Source organism: Polypterus senegalus, chromosome 8 (assembly GCF_016835505.1).
Source record: "Polypterus senegalus isolate Bchr_013 chromosome 8, ASM1683550v1, whole genome shotgun sequence".
Classification (NCBI taxonomy): Eukaryota; Metazoa; Chordata; class Cladistia; order Polypteriformes; family Polypteridae; genus Polypterus; species Polypterus senegalus.
The window spans coordinates 167,322,353-167,344,436 of NC_053161.1; the positions used below are offsets into that span (position 1 = coordinate 167,322,353).

At 40.5% G+C, this 22,084-nt stretch overlaps 1 protein-coding gene across 1 annotated transcript in view; it reads left to right on the forward strand.

The window, feature by feature from the left end:
• The first annotated feature begins 4,345 nt into the window (after positions 1–4,345).
• Positions 4,346–22,084, forward strand: part of LOC120534458 (gastrula zinc finger protein XlCGF52.1-like) — a 40,843-nt gene continuing 23,104 nt past the window's right edge. Inside the window, exons 1-2 of the mRNA XM_039762047.1 lie at positions 4,346–4,463; positions 13,563–14,028. Coding sequence (XP_039617981.1) covers positions 13,602–14,028 — 427 coding nt within the window. The 5' untranslated portion in view covers positions 4,346–4,463; positions 13,563–13,601. The remainder of the gene's footprint in view (positions 4,464–13,562; positions 14,029–22,084) is intronic.

The window sequence follows — 22,084 nt, forward strand, 5'->3', positions numbered from 1 at the left end:
AGTGGATCCTGGGTTCCTCCTGGTGCATGACAATGCCCAGCCTCCTGTGGCGAGAGTATGCAGGCAGTTCCTGGAGGATGAAGGATTTGATACCATTGACTGGCCCCCACGCTCACTCGCCTGACCTCATTCCAATAGAACACATATATTTGATCCATTTTACCAAATGAAATTAAACAGTATTTTGTTTAGAAGGGTACAAGAACAGTCTGGAATTTCTAGTGCTGAAAATATCTGGGCTTATCTGGGATAAGCCTTTGGCTTTTGAAAGTAGGACTCATCCTCGAACGGTCAGCTCTCTAGCCAGCCATGAGTTCATTTTCTTTTTCCAGTGTTTTCACTGGAATTTTAGTGCATTTTAATTCCCAAGTAAGTAATTGTGTTTTTAACAGAAATTTCACAGATTTTAGATTGATCAACTTGTTTCAGTGCCAGTGTTTCACATGTGTTGATGTTTAATTTCATCCCTGAAACGTTTTGAATTTTTGTTAACAGCATCAAGTGGTTCATGCTCTTCAGTGGCACTTTCCAAGGGAGAAAGAATAGTGTCATCTGACAGCAGTGAGATCTTTATTTCTTTTTTATTGAGTTTAATACCTTTTAACTTCACTTTGAGTGACCAACACGCTAAGAATTTAAGAGGTAAGGAGAAAAAGCAGGGGGGATAAGGGGCAACCTTGACAAATTGCTTTGTGAATTTCAAAACATGAGAAAATTTAATTGAACTATACTTCCCTAACAAAGCATCATGACCGCTTTTACAAAAAAAGAATTAAATTGAATGTATTTTCAGGTTTCCCAGATAAGTTCATGTCTTATTGTGTCAAATGTGTTTTGAAAATTCATAAATATAATTATCAGAATAGTCTCCAGAAAGCAATTCATTATATTCAATCAAATCTAAAATCAAACAGATATTATTCGGTATATAACAATTTTTAAGGAAACCTGTCTGACATTCGTCAACAAGGTAATTTATCCCACATTTCAGTCTTTTAGAAAATATAGAGGCCAGTATCTTGTAATCCTTGTTCAAGAGCGTTATAGGACATCAATTATACAAATAAAGAACTTCCTTATTACGCTTAGCAATTAAAATAATGATGCCTTTAAAAAGTACTGTATTCACAGCACTACACTAAAAAAAGTAAGGTAATGATTCACACTTAATACTTTCAATCTGAACCAATAAAATTCTTTTTAGCTTATTCGTCCCACAATTTTCAAGTTGAGGCAAATCATTTTAGAGTGATTGGGTGCAATTCACTTGTTTTATACTGAAGTAAATCTGTTTTAAGTTGTTCTTTTTTGGCAGTTACAAAGCCATCACGCTGGACAGTTCGACTGGAAGAATATACAAATGGCCCCTCAAACACAGCATACGAACAACCTAAAATATTAGGTTAACTGAAATAGGATTTTTATGTTTATTCCCTCCACCATAACTTACTTTAGTACAAACAATTTTTTTACTTTGATTGAGATCTGAAACCAAATATTTCAAGCTACAACACTAAATGAGTAATCTTAAGTTGCTTGAAAGAGAAAATTTACGTTAAATGAACAACATCAATGTTATACTTTTTTTCAGTGATACAGCAATAACCACAAGTATTGCATACGATTAACATTCTTTTTCCATTGTAATGTATTTAGAAGGTCGTAAACAGGTTTTCTATGCTCTAACTGCGAAAATATTCGATTTATAAATAAAGAATCCTACTTCGCAGAAATTCATTTATCGCGGCAGAGTCTGGAACGGATTAACCGCGATAAACGAGGGTTGACTGTATTCAATCACTAATATCAGCCAATGACCGTTTTATCTCTTTAGTACCAATAACCTTTCCCTTACTTAGGTGAAAATGTGCCAATGCCTGCTGAGTGACTACTGCCATTTGATAGCCATAAATCATTATTCTGCTGATTTGTTTTCAAAAGAAACATAATCTGTACATGAGTGTGTCACCTGAACAAAACTAAAATCACCATTAGTATCTTTACAAAAAAGAAAAAACGCATTTCTTTTAAACTCACTTCTTATGTACTGTATTCATTTATCAAATTATACTAATTCTGTCTGTAGAAAATTTCAGAAACTATACTTCTTTAAAAATCTTTTCAAGAACAAGACGTCCTCCTTCAAGAATTATTTAGAATAAAACAATTACGAAATGACGTAAAGGAATGCAATGCGAATCATTATGTTCAATCTCCAACACTGATATCACTTCCTTCAATAAATACTTTGGTGCCTCTAACATACTGTATGCTTTCTTCCCTTCCTGACAAGCTTTCTCAATCAATGGCCAGTATTTAGCGCGGGTCTTATTATCTTTAACGGTCAGGTCTTCCGCAAATCGAAGTTTCCGTGTCTTGAGAAAGGCGCTGTTCTTAGCCATTGTCCATAAATGATCTTTGCTGAGCGAAAAACAAACTGGATCATTACGCCTGCGGATTCTTTTAGTATGTTTTATTCAGTTCCTGTATCCTCGTATTTTTATTTTAACTCAGGAGATATGCCACAGCAATTGTGTCAAATGTCTACTATCTTTAATTTGAATGTCTCCGTCTTGTTTTCTTGTAGTCTGTACAAATGAAGCACTAGGCGCCTGAGATATTTTTCAGTGTCTTCAAGATAACTTTCCAGCAATGCAATCATTTTCTCTTGTTGCTTTATTAATGTCCTGTATTTCTTTAAAGGCAAAATGTAACTATGTACTGTATTAAAATGTATGAAAATTATACACGTGGTATAATTTTTCACCAATATCAGCATTTTTTTCTTGTTATGTCTTCTACTGCTTCACATTTACTTGTCTGTAACACTTTGAGGAGCTCCTATTTCTTACTTTGTTAGTGCATGGGCTCTTAGTTGGAGTTTGTGGTTTTGATAACGGATATTTCCGATATATACAGTATGTATATATACTGTATATATAAATAAAAATATAATAATAATAATAATAATATATCCTAACTACAGGGTCACGAGGTCCTGTTGGAGCCAATCCCAGCCAACACAGGGAGCAAGGCAGGAAACAAACCCCGGGCAGGGCGCCAGTCCAGCGCAGTAAAATAAAATAGAATCCATCCATCCATCCATCTATTATCCAACCCAGGGGTCCTCAATCCCAGTCCTGGAGAGCCACAGTGGCTGCAGGTTTTTGTTCTGACCTGGTTGCTTAATTAGAAAGCAATTCTTGCCAATAAAGCACTAACAAGCTATGAAATTAAATTAACTCTGCTATGTCAGGTCATTCTCATATCCTAGATTTTCTTTCCCTTTCTATCATGCATGAAGGCTAAAATGGACGAGTAATTCTCAGTCCTTCACTTTTTTCTCTTCATTTTTCTTCCAAGTATTTAATTAAACCCAATAGTGCAGATAAATACACACAGGTGTAAATGTAAATAAGCGAAATGGAGAAATGCTGCTCTCTCTTGTCATTTGCATGTTATTGATAATAAGGAGCAATTAAAATAGCTGTTTAAGACAAAATTAAGCAATAAGGGCTCAAAATCACTAAAGTGAAGCAGAAGTGTTACTTTAGCAATAAGTGCTTTTTATTAAGCAACTGGGTTGGAGCAAAAAACTGCAGCCACTGCGGCTCTCCAGGACCGTGATTGAGGACCCCTGATCCAACCCGTTGAATCCAAACACAGGGTCACGGGGGTCGGCTGGAGCCAATCCCAGACAACACAGGGCGCAAGGCAGGAACCAATCCTGGGCAGGGCGCCAATCATAAAATAGAATAATAAAATTAAAATATATGATTATATATATTTTTTATTTTTCTCTTAAAACTGCAATTTCATTCCATTTCTTCCATTATTTCAGAATAATTATGGTTTATAAGCGCCGATTCACAGTCATTTTCAAGTTCCAATCTCTTTTCCTTTATTCATTTTTCTTCTTCTTTTCTAACAACGATATAGACGTTACTCAGTAAAGTTATAAGTTGATGTTTCTTTGCAAAGCATGTTTTTGAGGTGACAACAAGAATCTAAAGGACTGTCTAAACCAGCCGTCACCGCAACTACACTTGTCACTATCCGATTTGGACTACGCATGCGCAAAAATCCGCGCAGCAACAGACTTTCTCACTTTATTGGACTATTAGTACTAGGGTGTTGTACCGTGTTAGCCATTATGAATGTAGAGAAAAGACAAGCAAAATGACACCTTTTATTGGCTAACTAAAAAGATTACAATATTCAAGCTTTCGAGGCTACTCGGGCCCCTTCATCTTGCCTGAAGAAGGGGCCTGGGTTGCATAAAATGTGTCATTTTGCTTGGCTTTGGACTATTAGCAAACTGTTACGTGGCGTGCCGGGTGACGTCATACAGGGCGACGGAAACTGAAAGCACATTGCTGCTCGACGCAGAGTGATACGCGGGATACAAAGCTGTTGTGGATTGCGAGCGCGTTTAGAAAGAATCACATAAAGACAGACAGAGGGTAAGTGCTTTGAGTTTAGGGACACCGTTTTGTGGCTGTGTGAGTTTACCTTCACTCCACTCAAGAGAATACTGCATGGGACTTCAATTAGAGGCGAGAAACGCGCCCGTGACAATCAGCCCAGCTCAGAACTTTGCTCAAATTAATCCCTTGTGTCCAGCCTCTCTCTCTCTCTCTCTCTCTCTCTCTCTCAGGCTTACTTGATGTTCTCGAGGTACATTTCTACTTCAAAACGCCCATACGCACCGCCACCACTTACTATTAATTTATTTCACTCGTGTTGTTCTTGAATCGCCGAACATGAGGATGCGATGATCACTCTGCCTAACAAACACCGCTATGATTTCTGCCTGCGTTTCTCCATTCAGTCCGCCGCGCACATCTTAAAAGAGGATCGCAAAGTCCATGAAGCCGGTAAAATAGCAGCGAGGTGTCGGACTTTACTAGATAGATAGATATATAGATATATACTTTATTAATCCCCAAGGGGAAATTCACATACTCCAGCAGCAGCAGCATACTGATAAAAACAATATTAATTAAAGAGTGATAAAAATGCAGCGCAAGGTGGAGAGTGCGAGGTAGGTGTAACAATCTATAAGCTTAAGGAGAAAGCGCAGCCCCCTCCGGTGCTGCAGACCACAATGTCAGACCTGCAGTTCCCGAGACGCACATACTGAGGTCTGTCTGTAAGATAGTCCACGATCCATGCCACCAGGTATGAATCTACTCCCATCTCAGTCAGCTTGTCCCTAAGGAGCAGAGGTTGGATGGTGTTGAAGGCGCTAGAGAAGTCCAGAAACATAATTCTTACAGCACCACTGCCTCTGCCCAGGTGGGTGAGGGATCGGTGTAGCATGTAGATGATGGCGTCCTCCGCTGCTACTAGTCTCCCGAAGCGTCGTAACGCTACAATCGTCATACAGTCCTCCTTGAATTCTAGCTTTAATTCAAGAGTGTATTTGTAACTCACCGTAACTAAAGCTGCAGTACCTCCTCGACTGCTTCTTAAATGGGCTTCTTCTTGTACTGCCAATACTGATGCTCTATCTAAGAAAGGTCAGAGCAGACTATACTGTCTGAGAAGGTTGGCATCCTTAAACATCTGCAGTAAGATGCTGCAGATGTTCTACCAGACGGTTGTGGCGAGTGCCCTCTTCTACGCGGTGGTGTGCTGGGGTGGCAGCATAAAAATAAAAGACGCCTCACGCCTGGACAAACTTGTTAAGAAGGCAGGCTCTGTTGTAGGATTAAAGTTGGACAGTTTAACATCTGTGGCAGAGCGACGGGCACTAAGCAAACTCCTGTCAATCATGAATAATCCACTGCATCCATTTAACAGTGTCATCTCCAGGCAGAGGAGTAGCTTCAGTGACAGACTTTTGTCATTGTCCTGCTCCACTGACAGACTAAGGAGATCGTTCCCCCCCCCCACACTATGCGACTGTTCAATTCCACCCGGGGGAGTAAATGCGAACATTAATTTTAATTTTTTTCATTTTTATTACTATTTTAATTTAATATTGTTTCTTTGTATCAGTATACTGCTGCTGGATTATGTGAATTTCCCCTTGGGATTAATAAAGTATCTCTATCTATCTACTGACTGTTGCCACAGGCTGCGATCGCCACAAAGAATTAAATTCACGTTATGTCATTCCTGTGAACAGTACTAAGATTTAGGTTTGAAATCACATCATGTTCATGACGAAATTCACTAAAGTGTTTATAGTATTACGTTTTATAGTTTAAACAAGCCTGTTTAAATAATTTAAATGGTGAGGTGAAAGCTAAGTATTTTTCGATGTACAGTGGTGTGAAAAACTATTTGCACCTTTCCTGATTTCTTATTCTTTTGCATGTTTGTCACACAAAATGTTTCTGATCATCAAACACATTTAACCATTAGTCAAATATAACACAAGTAAATACAAAATGCAGTTTTTAAATGATGGTTTTATTATTTAGGGAGAAAAAAAATCCAAACCTACATGGCCCTGTGTGAAAAAGTAATTGCCCCCTGAACCTAATAACTGGTTGGGCCACCCATAGCAGCAATAACTGCAATCAAGCGTTTGTGATAACTTGCAATGAGTCTTTTACAGCGCTCTGGAGGAATTTTGGCCCACTCATCTTTGCAGAATTGTTGTAATTCAGCTTTATTTGAGGGTTTTCTAGCATGAACCGCCTTTTTAAGGTCATGCCATAGCATCTCAATTGGATTCAGGTCAGGACTTTGACTAGGCCACTCCAAAGTCTTCATTTTGTTTTTCTTCAGCCATTCAGAGGTGGATTTGCTGGTGTGTTTTGGGTCATTGTCCTGTTGCAGCACCCAAGATCGCTTCAGCTTGAGTTGACGAACAGATGGCCGGACATTCTCCTTCAGGATTTTTTGGTAGACAGTAGAATTCATGGTTCCATCTATCACAGCAAGCCTTCCAGGTCCTGAAGCAGCAAAACAACCCCAGACCATCACACTACCACCACCATATTTTACTGTTGGTATGATGTTCTTTTTCTGAAATTCTGTGTTCCTTTTACGCCAGATGTATCGGGACATTGCCTTCCAAAAAGTTCAACTTTTGTCTCATCAGTCCACAAGGTATTTTCCCAAACGCCTTGGCAATCATTGAGATGTTTCTTAGCAAAATTGAGACGAGCCCTAATGTTCTTTTTGCTTAACAGTGGTTTGCGTCTCGAAATCTGCCATGCAGGCCGTTTTTGCCCAGTCTCTTTCTTATGGTGGAGTCGTGAACACTGACCTTAATTGAGGCAAGTGAGGCCTGCAGTTCTTTAGACGTTGTCCTGGGGTCTTTGTGACCTCTCGGATGAGTCGTCTCTGCGCTCTTGGGGTAATTTTGGTCGGCCGGCCACTCCTGGGAAGGTTCACCACTGTTCCATGTTTTTGCCATTTGTGGATAATGGCTCTCACTGTGGTTCACTGGAGTCCCAAAGCTTTAGAAATGGCTTTATAACCTTTACCAGACTGATAGATCTCAATTACTTCTGTTCTCATTTGTTCCTGAATTTCTTTGGATCTTGGCATGATGTCTAGCTTTTGAGGTGCTTTTGGTCTACTTCTCTGTGTCAGGCAGCTCCTATTTAAGTGATTTCTTGATTGAAACAGGTGTGGCAGTAATCAGGCCTGGGGGTGGCAACGGAAATTGAACTCAGGTGTGATACACCACAGTTAGGTGATTTTTTAACAAGGGGGCAATTACTTTTTCACACAGGGCCATGTAGGTTTGGATTTTTTTTCTCCCTAAATAATAAAAACCATCATTTAAAAAACTGCATTTTGTGTTCACTTGTGTTATATTTGACAAATGGTTAAATGTGTTTGATGATCAGAAACATTTTGTGTGACAAACATGCCAAAGAATAAGAAATCAGGAAGGGGGCAAATAGTTTTTCACACCACTGTAGGTTTATTTTGCTGAGCCCAACCGATTGGACAATCAGGAGCACAAATCTCCATACAATGGGACTCTAGGATGTTCGAGTCTCTCAAGGCCTCCACCACATCAAAGTATTGGTAGAAGATGGTACAGTTTTTAATAGGGGTATTACTGTGTTATAAATGTGAATTATTTTTTGTGTTTCTGTCTTAAATTTACATCTAGAAGATAAAATCATTGAACAGGAATTCTGTTGACGTTCATTAAAACTGGAACCATTTAGCTGCTGTCCTCCCTCATTAAGTGCCTTTTTTGAGACAGTTTTATTTGTAAACCCACTGCAGACCCCTAATGCATCTGTTACACATTACTGTTTCACAAGTCTTAAATTGGAGAGTTTAAAATTGCAGTTATGGCTGTTGGAAAATGAAACATTCTTGCTAGAAAAGAATTGCAATAAGGGGTTGGAGAACATTACATTATTTAATTAAAAGTACACAGCGGTGTTGATTTATACTGAGTGTTCTACTACTAATGTTTAGTGAGATTTGTATATCTGAGTTTTATTTAATGAAGAAAACCTTCACATATTTACAGTTTTTATTATTATGATGTCCTCTTGCTGCTCTTCAGTGTGTCAGGACTTCCACTTCCCTAACATTTGTGTTGAACAGCTCAGTTAAAATGCAGGCTGCTGTGAATTTACGAAAGCGCATATCTGACTGCTCATGGGATACATCAGGCCCCATCTCAGTGGTAGCAAATCTCCATGCAGTCATAAGATGAAGCAGCCATGCAAGTGACATGTCGGATTAAATAAGTGCAAACTCGTAATTATTCGAAAAGTACTTCACTTCTTTGATTTGTAAAACCCCTTTGATGCTTAAAGTTTAAAGCAATGAGGTAGAATTCCAACTCCTCCTGATGTCTGCCATCATCACGTCTGTTCAGTTTGCTGCTGATTAGGTCAATCTTTCTTCCTGTTTAGTAATTTCTGTAAAGCACCTTATGATGCCACCCAAAACAAAGTCTGGTTGATTGTAGCACTCAAAGCTGGCCTTTATGTGAAATATCTCTACGGCCGACCCGTGCTCTTTATAAACTCTGCATTTGAAAAATGCACTTTTATGAGTTGACAATTTGTAGACCCAATTAATTATCCAAACTGAAAACCTGCTGGCATGTCAAAGTGTCTGCCAGTGAAGGCAGAGGTTGAAGAGCGCGCTGTGGTCGTGTCTCTGCTGTTCAAAGGGTGGCATCTTGCTTTTTTACTAGTACTGTATTTTGTTTTTAATTTGCATGATTTGCATACATGAAGCACTTCCTTGTTTATGTAAATCGCAGTCCATGCTGAGTCCAGTTTAGAAGAAAGTGCAGTTGTTATCCGATACCACAGAGTATTGTTGCATTTTCTTCTGTAGTGTGCACTGCGGACCACCCTGGTTGGCACTGCCAGCTTAACCTGACCCAGACAAGCATGAGACACAAGTTTGAGGCCCACACTGATTTTTTTTTATTTTTTTTATTTCCTTTTTCCTCTTGGGAAACACCTTCCCTGTTTCCCACAGGCACAACACAGTCCAAAGCACAGCACGAACACAATACTTTTCCTTTTCAGTTCTCCTTTCCAGTATTCCGGTCAAGCGTTGTCGCTGTCGTCCTCCTGACACTGGCTCCCACAGTAGTGACTGCTAGCTCTTTTGCTCTTATAAGGCATCCAGAAATGCTCCAGGTTCTTGACGACTCATTTCTGGCAGCACTTCCGGAAGAACTGGCCATAAGGGCACCCCCTGGCGGATTCCAACAGGGATGCCCCAAACTCCAATTCCCATGAGGCCCTGCGGGAGTCCGAGGCACCGCTGCAACCCAGGGGGCGGGTTGCCATCTAGTGTTCAGGGGGTAGGTAATGTTCTGGCCACGCATGGAGGCGTCCCGGCTGCACGCTACAACACAAACACAATTAATGAGTCTGTTAAACATTACGTAATTGGGTAATTCGTGTTTTAAATGCTTTATTTTATGCAGTGGGCTGTCTAATGGTTAGTAAGAGTTGTTTTAGTTGTATATGGGAAACTAATGATGAACTGGAAACTCATTTTCCCTTTGAAGGCAATAAAGAGGAGGGTTGATCTTTAGAAGAGTTAGAATTTGCTATCCGATGACTTCTTGAACAGCTTATGTTGAGTTAACAAGACAGTGGCGGTTCCACACCAAATTTACCAGGGGGGCCAGGGTTATTTTCATGGGGGCACAGAACCAAAAAAAAAAAGGGGGCAATATTTAATTGTTTAATATATTAAGCATATTTCTTGCACAAACAAAATGAACATTTAACAATAAAACATACAAATTAATTTCAAACAAAAGATTTCACATACTGCACATATGCACAATAAACTTTTTTAAACAAATTTAACTTTTTGTACAGTAACATTTCTCTTTTTTGTATGCAAGATATTTTTCTTTTTATGTAGGTACGTATTTATTTTGTTATAAAGTGACTTTTTTACAGCATGAAACCTAAATGTACACTCGCATTTTCTGCTCAGTAGTCTCTCGTCCTCTAGCACACGCAACACAGTAGCCTGTAACGTTATAATAACAGTATTCTGTGATTGTGATTTCTTGCAAAACGGTCCACAGATGCATCAAGGTTCAAAGCTTTGGCTCTTCTGGATTCAGTGCTTAGCACCCCTAGATTGCTAAGACGCTCATCAGTAATGGTGGACCGGAGGTAGGTTTTTTTTACTAATTTTAATGTGGAGAACCTGCTCACAAGTGGCAGAACTCACTGGCAGCTAAAATACCTCTTTGTACGGCTCAGTGAAACGGATCGACTCCACCATATCGGATGGCTTTTGGATCACACCGCTCTTTATTTTTCTTTCCAAAAGTCTCTTGAACTGATGCAGTTCATGCCCCAGGTCATCAATATTGGCATCAATATCAAGACGACCAAATTCAAACAAGGTGGTGTCTTTCAAAAATGCATCACTCTTGGGGTTAAGAGATCGGATACGGCTCATCCGCTCACAGTTGGCCTTTGAAAAACGTCTACTCGGTTCACTAACCATGCAGTCAATGACAGGATAAAAAAAAGGAAGACCGATATGTTTCTTTATCACAATCCAGCTCCCTCTGACCAACAGAGGCTTGTCTTCCTTTGTCGTTTTGCCATCGACTGTGTGGCGGCATTACATTGCTCACAAATGACAATTCGTGCTAGTGGTCTTCTTTTTTTCCTCTTCTGCTCCGAAACCCACCGGCAAAAGAGTGAGCGTGCAGCGCCCGAAAGAGTCCGTGTGGAACGCTCCAGCATGTTTGTTCTGGTTTCGGTGCCAGCGCGTATCACCGTAAGTAACTCATTTAAATTTTATCTCTTCAGCACAGGGGCCAGGGCCTGCTGTAGGCCCCCGTCTAAAACTGCCAATGGGTATAGCTGTACTGTATGCCCACTTAGTTATTATAGGAATTCAATGAATGTATTTTAAGTTAAACTAATACAACAAACACCTGTTTTTTATTTTGAAACACTGAAATATATCATCGTAGCTCCAAGTCGGGTCAGTGAGCTGTTTACTTTTGTAGAAGGGACGTTCGCACTTCAGCAGAACAAAGTACTTTAAAACAGGGTCCTGGAGGACCACCGTGGCTGCAGGTTTTCATTCTAACCCATTTTTAAATGAGTGTCCTGTTTGTGCTGCTAATTAACTTCTTGTGAATTCATTTTAATTGAATTGCTTTTTAAAAGATTTGTTCCCCTGAATTTCTTCATCATTCCTCTGAATTGCTTCATTTCTTTCCTCCATCAGCAGTGTGTCTGTTTGCGGAGAGAGTGTCGACCTTGTCGAGAGGTTTACTTACCTTGGCAGTGACATTCACGTCTCTGGTCACTCTTCCTGTGAAGTCAGTAGATGGATTGGGAGAGCATGAGGGGTCATGAGGTCGCTGGAAAGGGGTGTGTGGCACTCCTGATATCTAGAAAAGGACGAAGGTCCAAGTCTTTAGAGTCCTGGTGCTTCCTGTCTTGCTATATGGTTGCGAGACATGGACGCTGTCCAGAGACCTGAGACGAATACTGGACTCCTTTGGTACTGAGTCTGTCTGGAAAATCCTTGGGTACCGTTGGTTTGACTTTGTGTCGAATGAGTGGTTGCTCATGGAGTCCCGAATGAGGCACATTAGTCAAAGTGAACTTTATTGTCATCTCAACCACATACAAGTATACAGATAGATGAAATTGTAAAGCTCAGCGTCCACAGTGTAACAACATGATGTGCAAATAATAAATTAAAAATAGAATTAAAATTTAAAACCTGCATTGTGAGGGACCGTCAGTTACGGCACTATGGCCATGTGTCACGATTACCTGAGGGTGATCCGGCTCGTAACATCCTTATTGCTGAGGACCCAAACGGTTGGACCAGGCCAAGGGGTCGTCCACGTAACACCTGGCTGTGGCAGATAAAGGGTAATTTCCAAAGTGTGGGACTGGACCGCGTTTCTGCCTAGGGGGTTGCCAACCGGGATCCCAAGATGTTTCGTCGTGTAGTGGGTGCGGCAACGCACTGTACCAGCTCTTGACTTGAAACAGAAATGAAATGTGAAGTGAGGGAGCCAACAGGAGACCAACTAAGTCAGGGCCTCAAACTCCAACCTGCTGCTTAATGAGATGCTGATTCTTGTCTTTAATTAAACCCATTCTTTAATTCCATGGCTTGTTGCTGCTCTCGTGGTGCATTAGCAGACATTTCCAAAATTGTTGATTTTTCTCTTTCTAAGAGCTCTGTTAAAATGTTTTGGTGACCTAAGCAGATCGACATTCCCGAGATCTTCATCTTTCTTTATTCTCAGATATTGTTTGATGGACACCAGTTGTTCTGGTTCATTTTATATCTCATTATTGTTTGGCTGCTAATTAAGGAGAAAGAAACGATTAAGGAGTCTGAGTCTTCAAGAGCAAGACAATGAAAATTAGTTCAAACGAAGTTAATTAGCAGCAAAAACAGGTCACTCATAAGTTAAAAGGGTTAGAAAACCTGCAGCCTCAGTGGTCCTCCAGGACCGGAGTTGGCGACCCCTGCTTTAAAATGTACAATGGGAAGAAGAGGTTTTATAAAATCAGTACTACAATCAAACCTTACGACTGGCTCAGTGGGTATTTGGGTGACTTGTGGTATTTTCTTGATTGATTTTAATCAATTACCAAGCAACGTTTTTTTGTCTACCATCAAAACTCCAATGTCGGCATCATAAATGACACATTTCTGCATAAACTAGCAAGCCCGTTATTTCACCTGCCGGTCTTGTGCTGCTGCAGGCCGTGCATTTGATCAAAGTTAAGTTCCCCTTTTCATCCGTCACTGCCTGTTGTGCGCTTATTTCTTAATACAATCCTGTGGCCCTCTTTGTGTAAACATTCCTCAACATAACTGATAATGCAATTCTGCGACCCCAACAGCACTGTATGTTTAATGCAAGTAGTGAATGCTGCTGACCCACAACTCCCTCTTTCAGCTTCTTGGATTTGTACTCCTCTTTCAAGTTTATTTTACATCTGATATTTTGATATAAAGAATAATGATTTAATGTTGCTATGTTCTGCATAGTCTGTTTTCAAATAAACCGAGAAATGTACAATTAAATTCAAATGTCTTTAAATGTGGATTATACAACTTTAATTAAATGATTCTCTTTCCAGAGAGACCGAGAAAAAGCTGCTCTTCACTGTAACATCTAGATGGATGTAAAAGAGGAGACATTTGAGGCTGACCTAAATATCATGGAGATAACAACTGTGAACATTAAAGAGGAGAAATGTGAAGGGGAGTCCGTCCACCCTAAACAGGAGAGCCGGCACATTAAGGACGAGGATTGTGAATTTGGGTCAGTGGGCATTAAAGAAGAGGCCGAAGAGAAGTGTGTCAGCCTTGAGACGCACATCCATACAACTGTGGCGAGTGTCAAGGAAGAGGATCTTCATGATGGGTGTCAAGGTGGATTGGTGACCGGGTTCGACACTTCTCCAAGCAGACACCATTCATCTCCGGAGTCTTCTGTCGATGTGAAGTCTGAATCATTACAGCCTGACACAAAGAGGGCTAAGAAAATGTCATCTGTCAGGGCTCTGAAAGATCAACCACCACCTTCAAATAAGTCTGGAGAAAGTAAGTATAAAAGAAAAAAAAAAGTATGTGCAAGTTTGAGTGTCGGGGGCTTGTGAGTCTGAAAGGAGGGTCTTGTGTTTTTTATGAAAAAGTTAGACATATAGTGAAATTGCCATTGGTTGTCTGATGTGGTTTGAGGGTTCATCACCTACTGGGAGGCTTTAACACTCATGTGGGGAACAACAGAGGTACATGGAGGGGCGTGAATGGGAGGAATGACCTGTATGAGCTGAGCCCAAGTAGTGAATTGTTATTGGATTTCTGTGCTGGTCATGGATTGCATATTCAAAACACCCCATTCGATCACAAGGTTTGTCATGAGCACGAGTACTTTGGGCAAATGGTCAGTGATTGACGGTGGGGGTGTCAGATACTCCTTCAGCATTTGGGCAGTGACAGGTTCTGAACTGTCAACTGGTCACCACTTGGTGTTTAGCTATCTCAGTCGCAGGACACAAAAGGGTAATGAAAGTCTCTCAAAATGACTTCAGCTATAGATGAGCTTCTCCTCCGTCACAGTAGACATCTGGGGTGTAGAGTCTGGAAAAGGCCGTGTTCAACAACTCTGTAGTGAAGACTCTTGTTGGGGTTTGACATGATGGCAGCACTAGCAGTCACTAGACAGCAGCAGTAAAGAAAGCTGTTAAGGTTGAAGAAAAAAGGCTGATCATATAGTGTTGGCAAGAGAAACTCGTGATGTGAATGAAATGAACCAAAAAAGGTGGCAGCTGCCTGACTTTGATTAATGAAAACCGTCATAAAGAGTGAACTAGAGATCCATCCATCCATCCATTATCTGACCCGCTATATCAACATAGGGCGCAAGGCAGGAACAAATCCTGGGCAGGGCGCCAGTTCACCTGAGGGTACACACAGACGCACACACTAAGGAGAATTTAGGATTGCCAATGCACCTAACCTGCATGTCTTTGGACTGTGGGAGGAAACCCATACAGACTCCACGCAGGGAGGACCCAGGAAGCGAACCCGGGTCTCCTAACTGCGAGTCAGCAGTGCTACCACTGCGCCACCATGCTGCCCGTGTACTAGAGATTTGTGTGTTAATGACGGAGTGAAGTAACTCTGTTCATTTCCCTTTTAAGTTCCAGTTTATTTTTATATCGGGCTTTTTATTGAGTACAGTGCTTGATGATTCCAGTTACAAAACCAAAACAGTAATAATTAGACCAGACATTATCGACATGCGTGCACACAGACTCTTGATGAAATCTATAGTAAAGCAGAGCAAATCTGAGTGACACAAATACCTGTTGATATTTCACATTTATTTAATGGAGAGTATAAATATCACTGGTGTGTCACAAAGTTGACCAGTCCTGGTTTCACCTACCACTCGGTGGAGTGAAAGCTTTATAAAATAGTGAAAAGTGTGCCAGAAACTTAAAGTTTCAAATCATTTGACATTCGCCTTTCTAGTGCCATCTCCTGGCCATTTGTATTAACATTACACAGATGGACAACAGAGTTCACTGACAGTCTGTGAAACATTAGACGTGGAAAGCCTCTGACAATCCCGCGCTCGTCATTGCAGCTGTGATGCGATATCCTTTTATAGTCCTTAGTATTAAAAGTGAAAGTTACTTTGTGGCAATAACCTCTATACCCTCAATTCAACCCTCATTATTACAACATACTACGTCTGCAGAAGCCATGGGGTTTTCTGAGGAATTCTGGATCTCCAGGGGCCTCATTTATAAACGGTGCGTACGCACAGAAACATTGCGTAAGAACTTTTCCACGTTCAAATCGCGATGTATAAAACCTACACTTGGCGTAAATCCACGCACTTTTCCACGGTACCTCATACCTTGTCGTACGCAAGTTCTCCGCTCGGTTTTGCAGACTGGCGGCACCCAGCGTCAAAGCAGTGCTACTGTTCCTGTGTGATTACTCTTTATTTTCCTGACGCGGCTTTATAAATACACCGAAACTAACCGCATATTGTTTATTAGTGTAATGCATCTGATTGTAATTAACTTGTAACAATATAATGGTAGAGGGAACAGCCATAGTATTCCAAATACCATAACTGCTTTAGCGTTGTTACTCTCTTCTTCTTCTTCTTTCAGCTCCTCTTGTTAGGAGTTGCCACAGCGGATCATCTTTTTCCATATTTCTCTCACTGCACCACTCAGAGCATTTATATCACTGTATCTGAGTGTGAATCACAGCAGCAGCTGATCGGAAAGAGAATTATCGGTATACAGCTTTAAGCACACGCTACCTCAGCCACTGCAAAACGTTTTAAAGCCTTTCCTGTACGGACCTCGCGGTTCAGAAACGGAACCGATATCATTTATAAGGTGAAATTCAGCAAAATATGTTTATTAAATTATACAGATAAAACTTTAACTTCATTTAAATAATCTATATTCTTCACTGGGAGTGTCGTTAAGGATAGAATAATTAAACATGTACTACGAAGATATTTCAATGTTCTTTAAACGTTTTGAAGAATCGGCGCTAAGCTTACAGATGGCTTAACGCCTATTACAGAGCTGATTGTATGGCGATCGGTTACTTGGGAAAGAAAAGCACTGACTGCAGTGACGGCTACGCCAATATATATTGAATATAAAACAGAAAGAGAAAATAACAACACAGCTAAAAACACAGCGACAAATTTCGGCAAAAGTTAAATGCTTGTGTCATGAGCACGAGGCGGCTATGCAGTATCCGCAACGGACAAAGCCATCCACTGTGCATAAGCTACCTTACTGACGGGCGGGCGAAGGAGCCACCGATTCTTCCTCTGCCCAGTGCCACCACAAGCCTAGAGCCGCCCCTGATTGTACTGCTGCAATAAATTATTTCATCAAAGTGAAACATGTTTAATAACGTGCTTTAACTCCTATCATCATGAAAATGACATCACGTATACATCTCAGTATTTTAGTTTTTCAGAGAGCTGTAATATCACGAATGTAATGGACTCTGTGTCCAATTGGAGGAAGAGAGCCGGTTTAATAAGAAGCAAGTAGTGATTCACACACACAGAGCACATAGAAGATCAAATACAAAACAAAGCATTTAACGTGCTACTTTAATTACGATGTGATTTGAGAAACTGGTTAATTAAATGATTTTAAGATGAAGTTTATGATGTTCTACTTTAATGACAAAATAAACTACGTGATTAAAGTGGAAATGTCGAGATTGAAGTTGACATTTCGTGCTTTTTCTCACTGTGTGCCTTTTTTCTCTGTACCCTAATAAGCTTTCATATGACACTCAGACAGTGGGCTTACAACTCGGCTTTTCACGGCAACTTTGATATGCGACTTCTTTTTTATTTCCGGCACTGTGCGATTTGTGAATGTGAGCTTTCAAGTTTCTCCAACACGCTATGTCACTCGATCAACTTCCTTTTGTTGATTATACCACGGTTTATTTGAACAAATAGTATGTTTTTCCTTTGCCTCCACTTGGTATTTGCTGAAATTCTTATATTTTCCCCGTGCTTTTCCCATTGTCTTTTCACAGAAGGCTGCGCTTAAGGGCGATTTTATATTGATTTGCATATTCAAAGAGGCGTAATTCTGGGAGGATTTGGGGCGTTACATAATGCGCGTGCACGAGCGTTAGTTTTCACGCTGATCGGGATTTATGTAGCGGAAGAACGTGGAAGTTGGAGTACGCACAGATTCCTGCATCTGGATTTTTCTGTGCGTAAACACGTTTTGGCTTTTGTGCTTACGCCATGTTATAGTGCGAGTTCTGCGCACGGCGTTATACATGAGGCCCCTGGACCTTTTAAGCATAAGTATCTGATAAGTGAACAGAGGCTTCACATTCATTCTCTTCTAAATGAGCACATCTGTCTTTTCATAGCCGGAGTGTATAGAAGTGTAGGATGTGGGAGGACTAGCAACACTAACAACAGTTGAGGCAAGATTAAAATGAACTGGCTATTTGGCTTTTCTACACCGGCAATGACATGAGCTGCTGTGTTTGTTAATCTATATACAGTAATCCCTCCTCGATCGTGGGGGTTGCGTTCCAGTCCCCCCGCAATAGGTGAAAATCCACGAAGTAGAAACCACATGTTTGTATGGTTATTTTTATATATTTTAAGCCCTTATAAACTCTCCCAAACTGTTTATAAATATTCCCCGCATAGTTATACAGCATAAACCCTTTGTATTCTCTTAGTTATTAGGTAAGATTCATTGAAATTATGTATGTAAACACACTGTTTATAGACAGTAAAACCTAAATATTATTTTAAAGATATCGAGTGTCTCCGATATCACAGATGTTACAGCCATTACGATAGACAGGCCACCAGCAATAAATACGTACAATGCTGGAAAAATTGTATACAGTAAATGTGTGTACAGTGACACTAAACGTACGTACATGTACTAAGTACTGTAAGTAGAAAATTAATTATAGTTACTCACCAACAATGACACGATGACTTGTCTGATAACAATGAGTTTAGATTTACTGCACAGCAAAAGAGAGCATTACAGCCCTTCTAAAGGAGCCTCTTCAGGCGACTGTATATCACCACCATTGTTCTTCTTCAATCCAAATCCCTAAAGCAGATTCCATCCAGACTACTGCCTTATTACATCCACTTACAACTCGTTTTACCCTGGTTAAAAGGACACTGCGACCGTAGATCTTGTATTCCTTTCCTACTTTTTAAATAAAAAGAATCGTAGCCTTATTGATGCCGTAATGGCGTCCTACAGCGGTGTAGCTTTTCCCTTCCTTCAACATATCCAAAACGTTTACCTTTTCGGCAGTCGTTAACATCTTTCATTGGCGCTTGGGCATGGCCCCTGAAGCAGTAGCAGGAGCAGATCGTTTTGGAGCCATAACGAAGGGCTTGACTATGCACAAAGATAAACACAAAAGAGCACAAAAGTTAACTGTTTACACAGCGAAACAAGTTGATGCTGAATGAGCGAGACGAGACTTCCTGGTTAACGCCGCAGAATCCAATTCAGCACTCGGTCGCTGAGCCATTCAACACACAGGAACTTAACTGCGTGCTCTGATTGGTTAGCTTCTCGGCCATCCGCAAATAGCGTCCCTTGTATGAAATCAACTGGGCAAACCAACTGAGGAAGCATGGACAGGAAGTAAAAAGACCCATTGTCCGCAGAACCCGCGAAGCAGCGAAAAATCCGCGTTATATATTTAGATATGCTTACATATAAAATCCACAATAGAGTGAAGCCGCGAAAGTTGAAGCGCGATATAGCAAGGGATTACTGTATATAAAAGTCAAATACCACTGACTCACTCATGAGGACTTGAGACTTGAAATATGGAATGTAAGTTACCCTTGGCCCATAGGTGCTCGCTACAAAACGGTTTTAAAAATTTCGTGGTCCAAGCTGAAAATTTCTTATATATTTTTTTTTAGACCCGTTTGAATGTCTGTTCGCTTTTCACAAGAGAACTACTTAACGGGTTTTTTTTCTATAATTTGCTTGAACACTTCTTTCATTTTGCAATTTCTCTCATCGCGCCAAGTATCTCAGTTCACTTGTGGTACCGATTTATTATTTCGAATCTGAGAGAGACTTGTCAGGCTGAGGTGAATGGAAACAGGGCCCTCCTCACTCACTCACGCATCTTCCTTGGGGCGTAACCTTAACTCCTCTTAGATAGCGAACAAGAGAACTACTTCATGGATTTAGATCAGGTTTTTTTCTATAATTTGCTTGAACATTCTGTTCATTTTGCGACTTCTCTCATCGTGCTAAGTATCATAGTTCGCTTGTGGTACCAATTTTATTAGTGCGAATCCGAGAGAGACTCGTCAGTCTGTGGTGAAGCAGGACGGGGCCCTTCTCGCTCACTCACGCATCTGCCTTGGGACGTAACCTTAACTCCGCTTAGTTAGTGAACGAGAGAACTACTTCACGGATTTAGATCTTTTTTTTTTCTCTCTATAATTTGTTTGAATGTTCCGGTTGATTTTGCGACTTCTCTCATTACGCTAAGAATCATAGTTCTCTTGCAGGAGCGAGATATTCGCACTAATCCAAGACAGAGGCTGCGGGCCAAGGGGAGGGGTAAGAGTGACGTCAGGAGTAGAGAGCTTGGCCGGGCCCTCCTCACTGTCCTGTTTCACTAATACGCGGGCAAAGCTGCGGGGATGGCTAGTACCTAAATAAATTTTAGTCAGTGTTTCAAAGCACAAGGCACATCTCCTTATTAATACGACATGTACTGGGTTTGAAACACACAGTTAGCAGGACAAGAGAGAGGTTAGGAGCACACGCTGATACAGAACATTGTCTCACCACCACATGACAAACCAACTCAGGATCCCAGATTAGGACCTGAGTGCAGCCATGCAATGGGTGACACCTCAGCACCACACTAGTTCAGATGGAATGGAACCAATGTGAGGTTTTTTTATGGTGGCTGGAGTGGCAGTTCTGCCAACCTACATGCATGACTGGATGCAAATTAACATCAAACCCAGGACGGAGCAATTGCAGGTTAAGGGCCTTGCTCAAGTGCCCAACCTTCCGATTGCCAGTGCAGACCCCTAGCCTCAGAGCCACCGATCTGCCCAGTAGGACAAGGCCCAGAGCATATTTCATTGCTAAATATGAATCTGCCAACTAGTGATGCACCGAATGGACATTCTGGGCGATATCAATAACTGATATGTTTTTGCCCACCTTTGCCAATACCGATAACCGATGGCCAATATTTTTTATTTATTTACTTCAGGTTTGAATGTTTTAGTTATGTGAAAATGTATTATGCATTATCAAAGAAATGACAGCAGCATGTGAACCAGAGATGAAAACTTTTTTTTTTTTTTTTTAATTAACTTGCCGACTTTTATGCTGCTCTTTGCTATAGATCTAAGCAGCCAGTACTTTCTGTGGGCAGAAAAAAACAGGGTATGGCCTGCCTGTATAGCAAAAAATACTCCATGTCATGTACAAAAATCTGCTTAACATACACATTCTAGGCACCTATGGTATATTCACAAAGAAATGAGTGCATATTCTTTATGCCATATTCAGACATATTACTTTAAGTAAAACTAAAATAAAAGGTACAACAAGGCCAGTAATCCTGAGCTTAAGATGGCTTCTTGCAAAGTACAAATGGTAGGTTTTTCTTAACAAAAAGATTTTTCACTAGCAAGTCTGTTTCTCTTTTCATTCACTCGGTTTGACACAGTGGAGAAAAGGTGTTCACTTTCTACACTGGTGCAAGGCGCCGATAGGTGCTTGATCGCTGCCTTGGCCAAGGTTGGGGAAATGGGCTACAACAACAACAACATTTATTTATATAGCACATTTTCATACAAACAGTAGCTCAAAGTGCTTTACATAATAAAGAATAGAAAAATAAAAGGCACAATAAGAAAACAAAGTAAATCAACATTAATTAACATTGAATAAGAGTAAGGTTCAATGGCCAGGGGGGACAGAAAAAACAAAACTCCAGACAGCTGGAGAAAAAATAAAATCTGTAGGGATTCCAGACCATGAGACCACCCAGTCCCCTCTGGACAAATGATGAAAGGACCACCAAATGTAACAAAGCACACAAAACGAAGGTGAGCAAAAGACCATTAATGCTAACTAATGTCACTGCACCGATACAGCAGCAGATTGACCCTTAAATAGTCCCTGTTATGGACAATAACAGAAACCGGAAGATATTTGCAGAGGACTACAAAACACCGGGAGATGTTCACCAAACTATAAGAGAGTAAATGCAATTAGACGTGCCAAGGTCAAAGCCAGAAACGACAAAAAGAAGATTAGAATATCAAAATTATGGGGCAAAATAGATAGGCAGGTCGAAGGCAAAATGGCAAATCTGAGAATAAAACCTACTGCTTTACTGCATTACTTTTGCAATACTGGAGGGCGCAGTTATTTCTGGAGATTGGGGGCTCGTCGAGATTGTTAGTCAACTGAAAGAAATAAAAAAAAAAAAAAAAGTTTAGAAACATTTACCTATATTATAATAAATTATTATTAGGTTGACCAGTTTTGTGGTAAAGAAAAACAGGACAACCGCCTGTACCAAATACTAC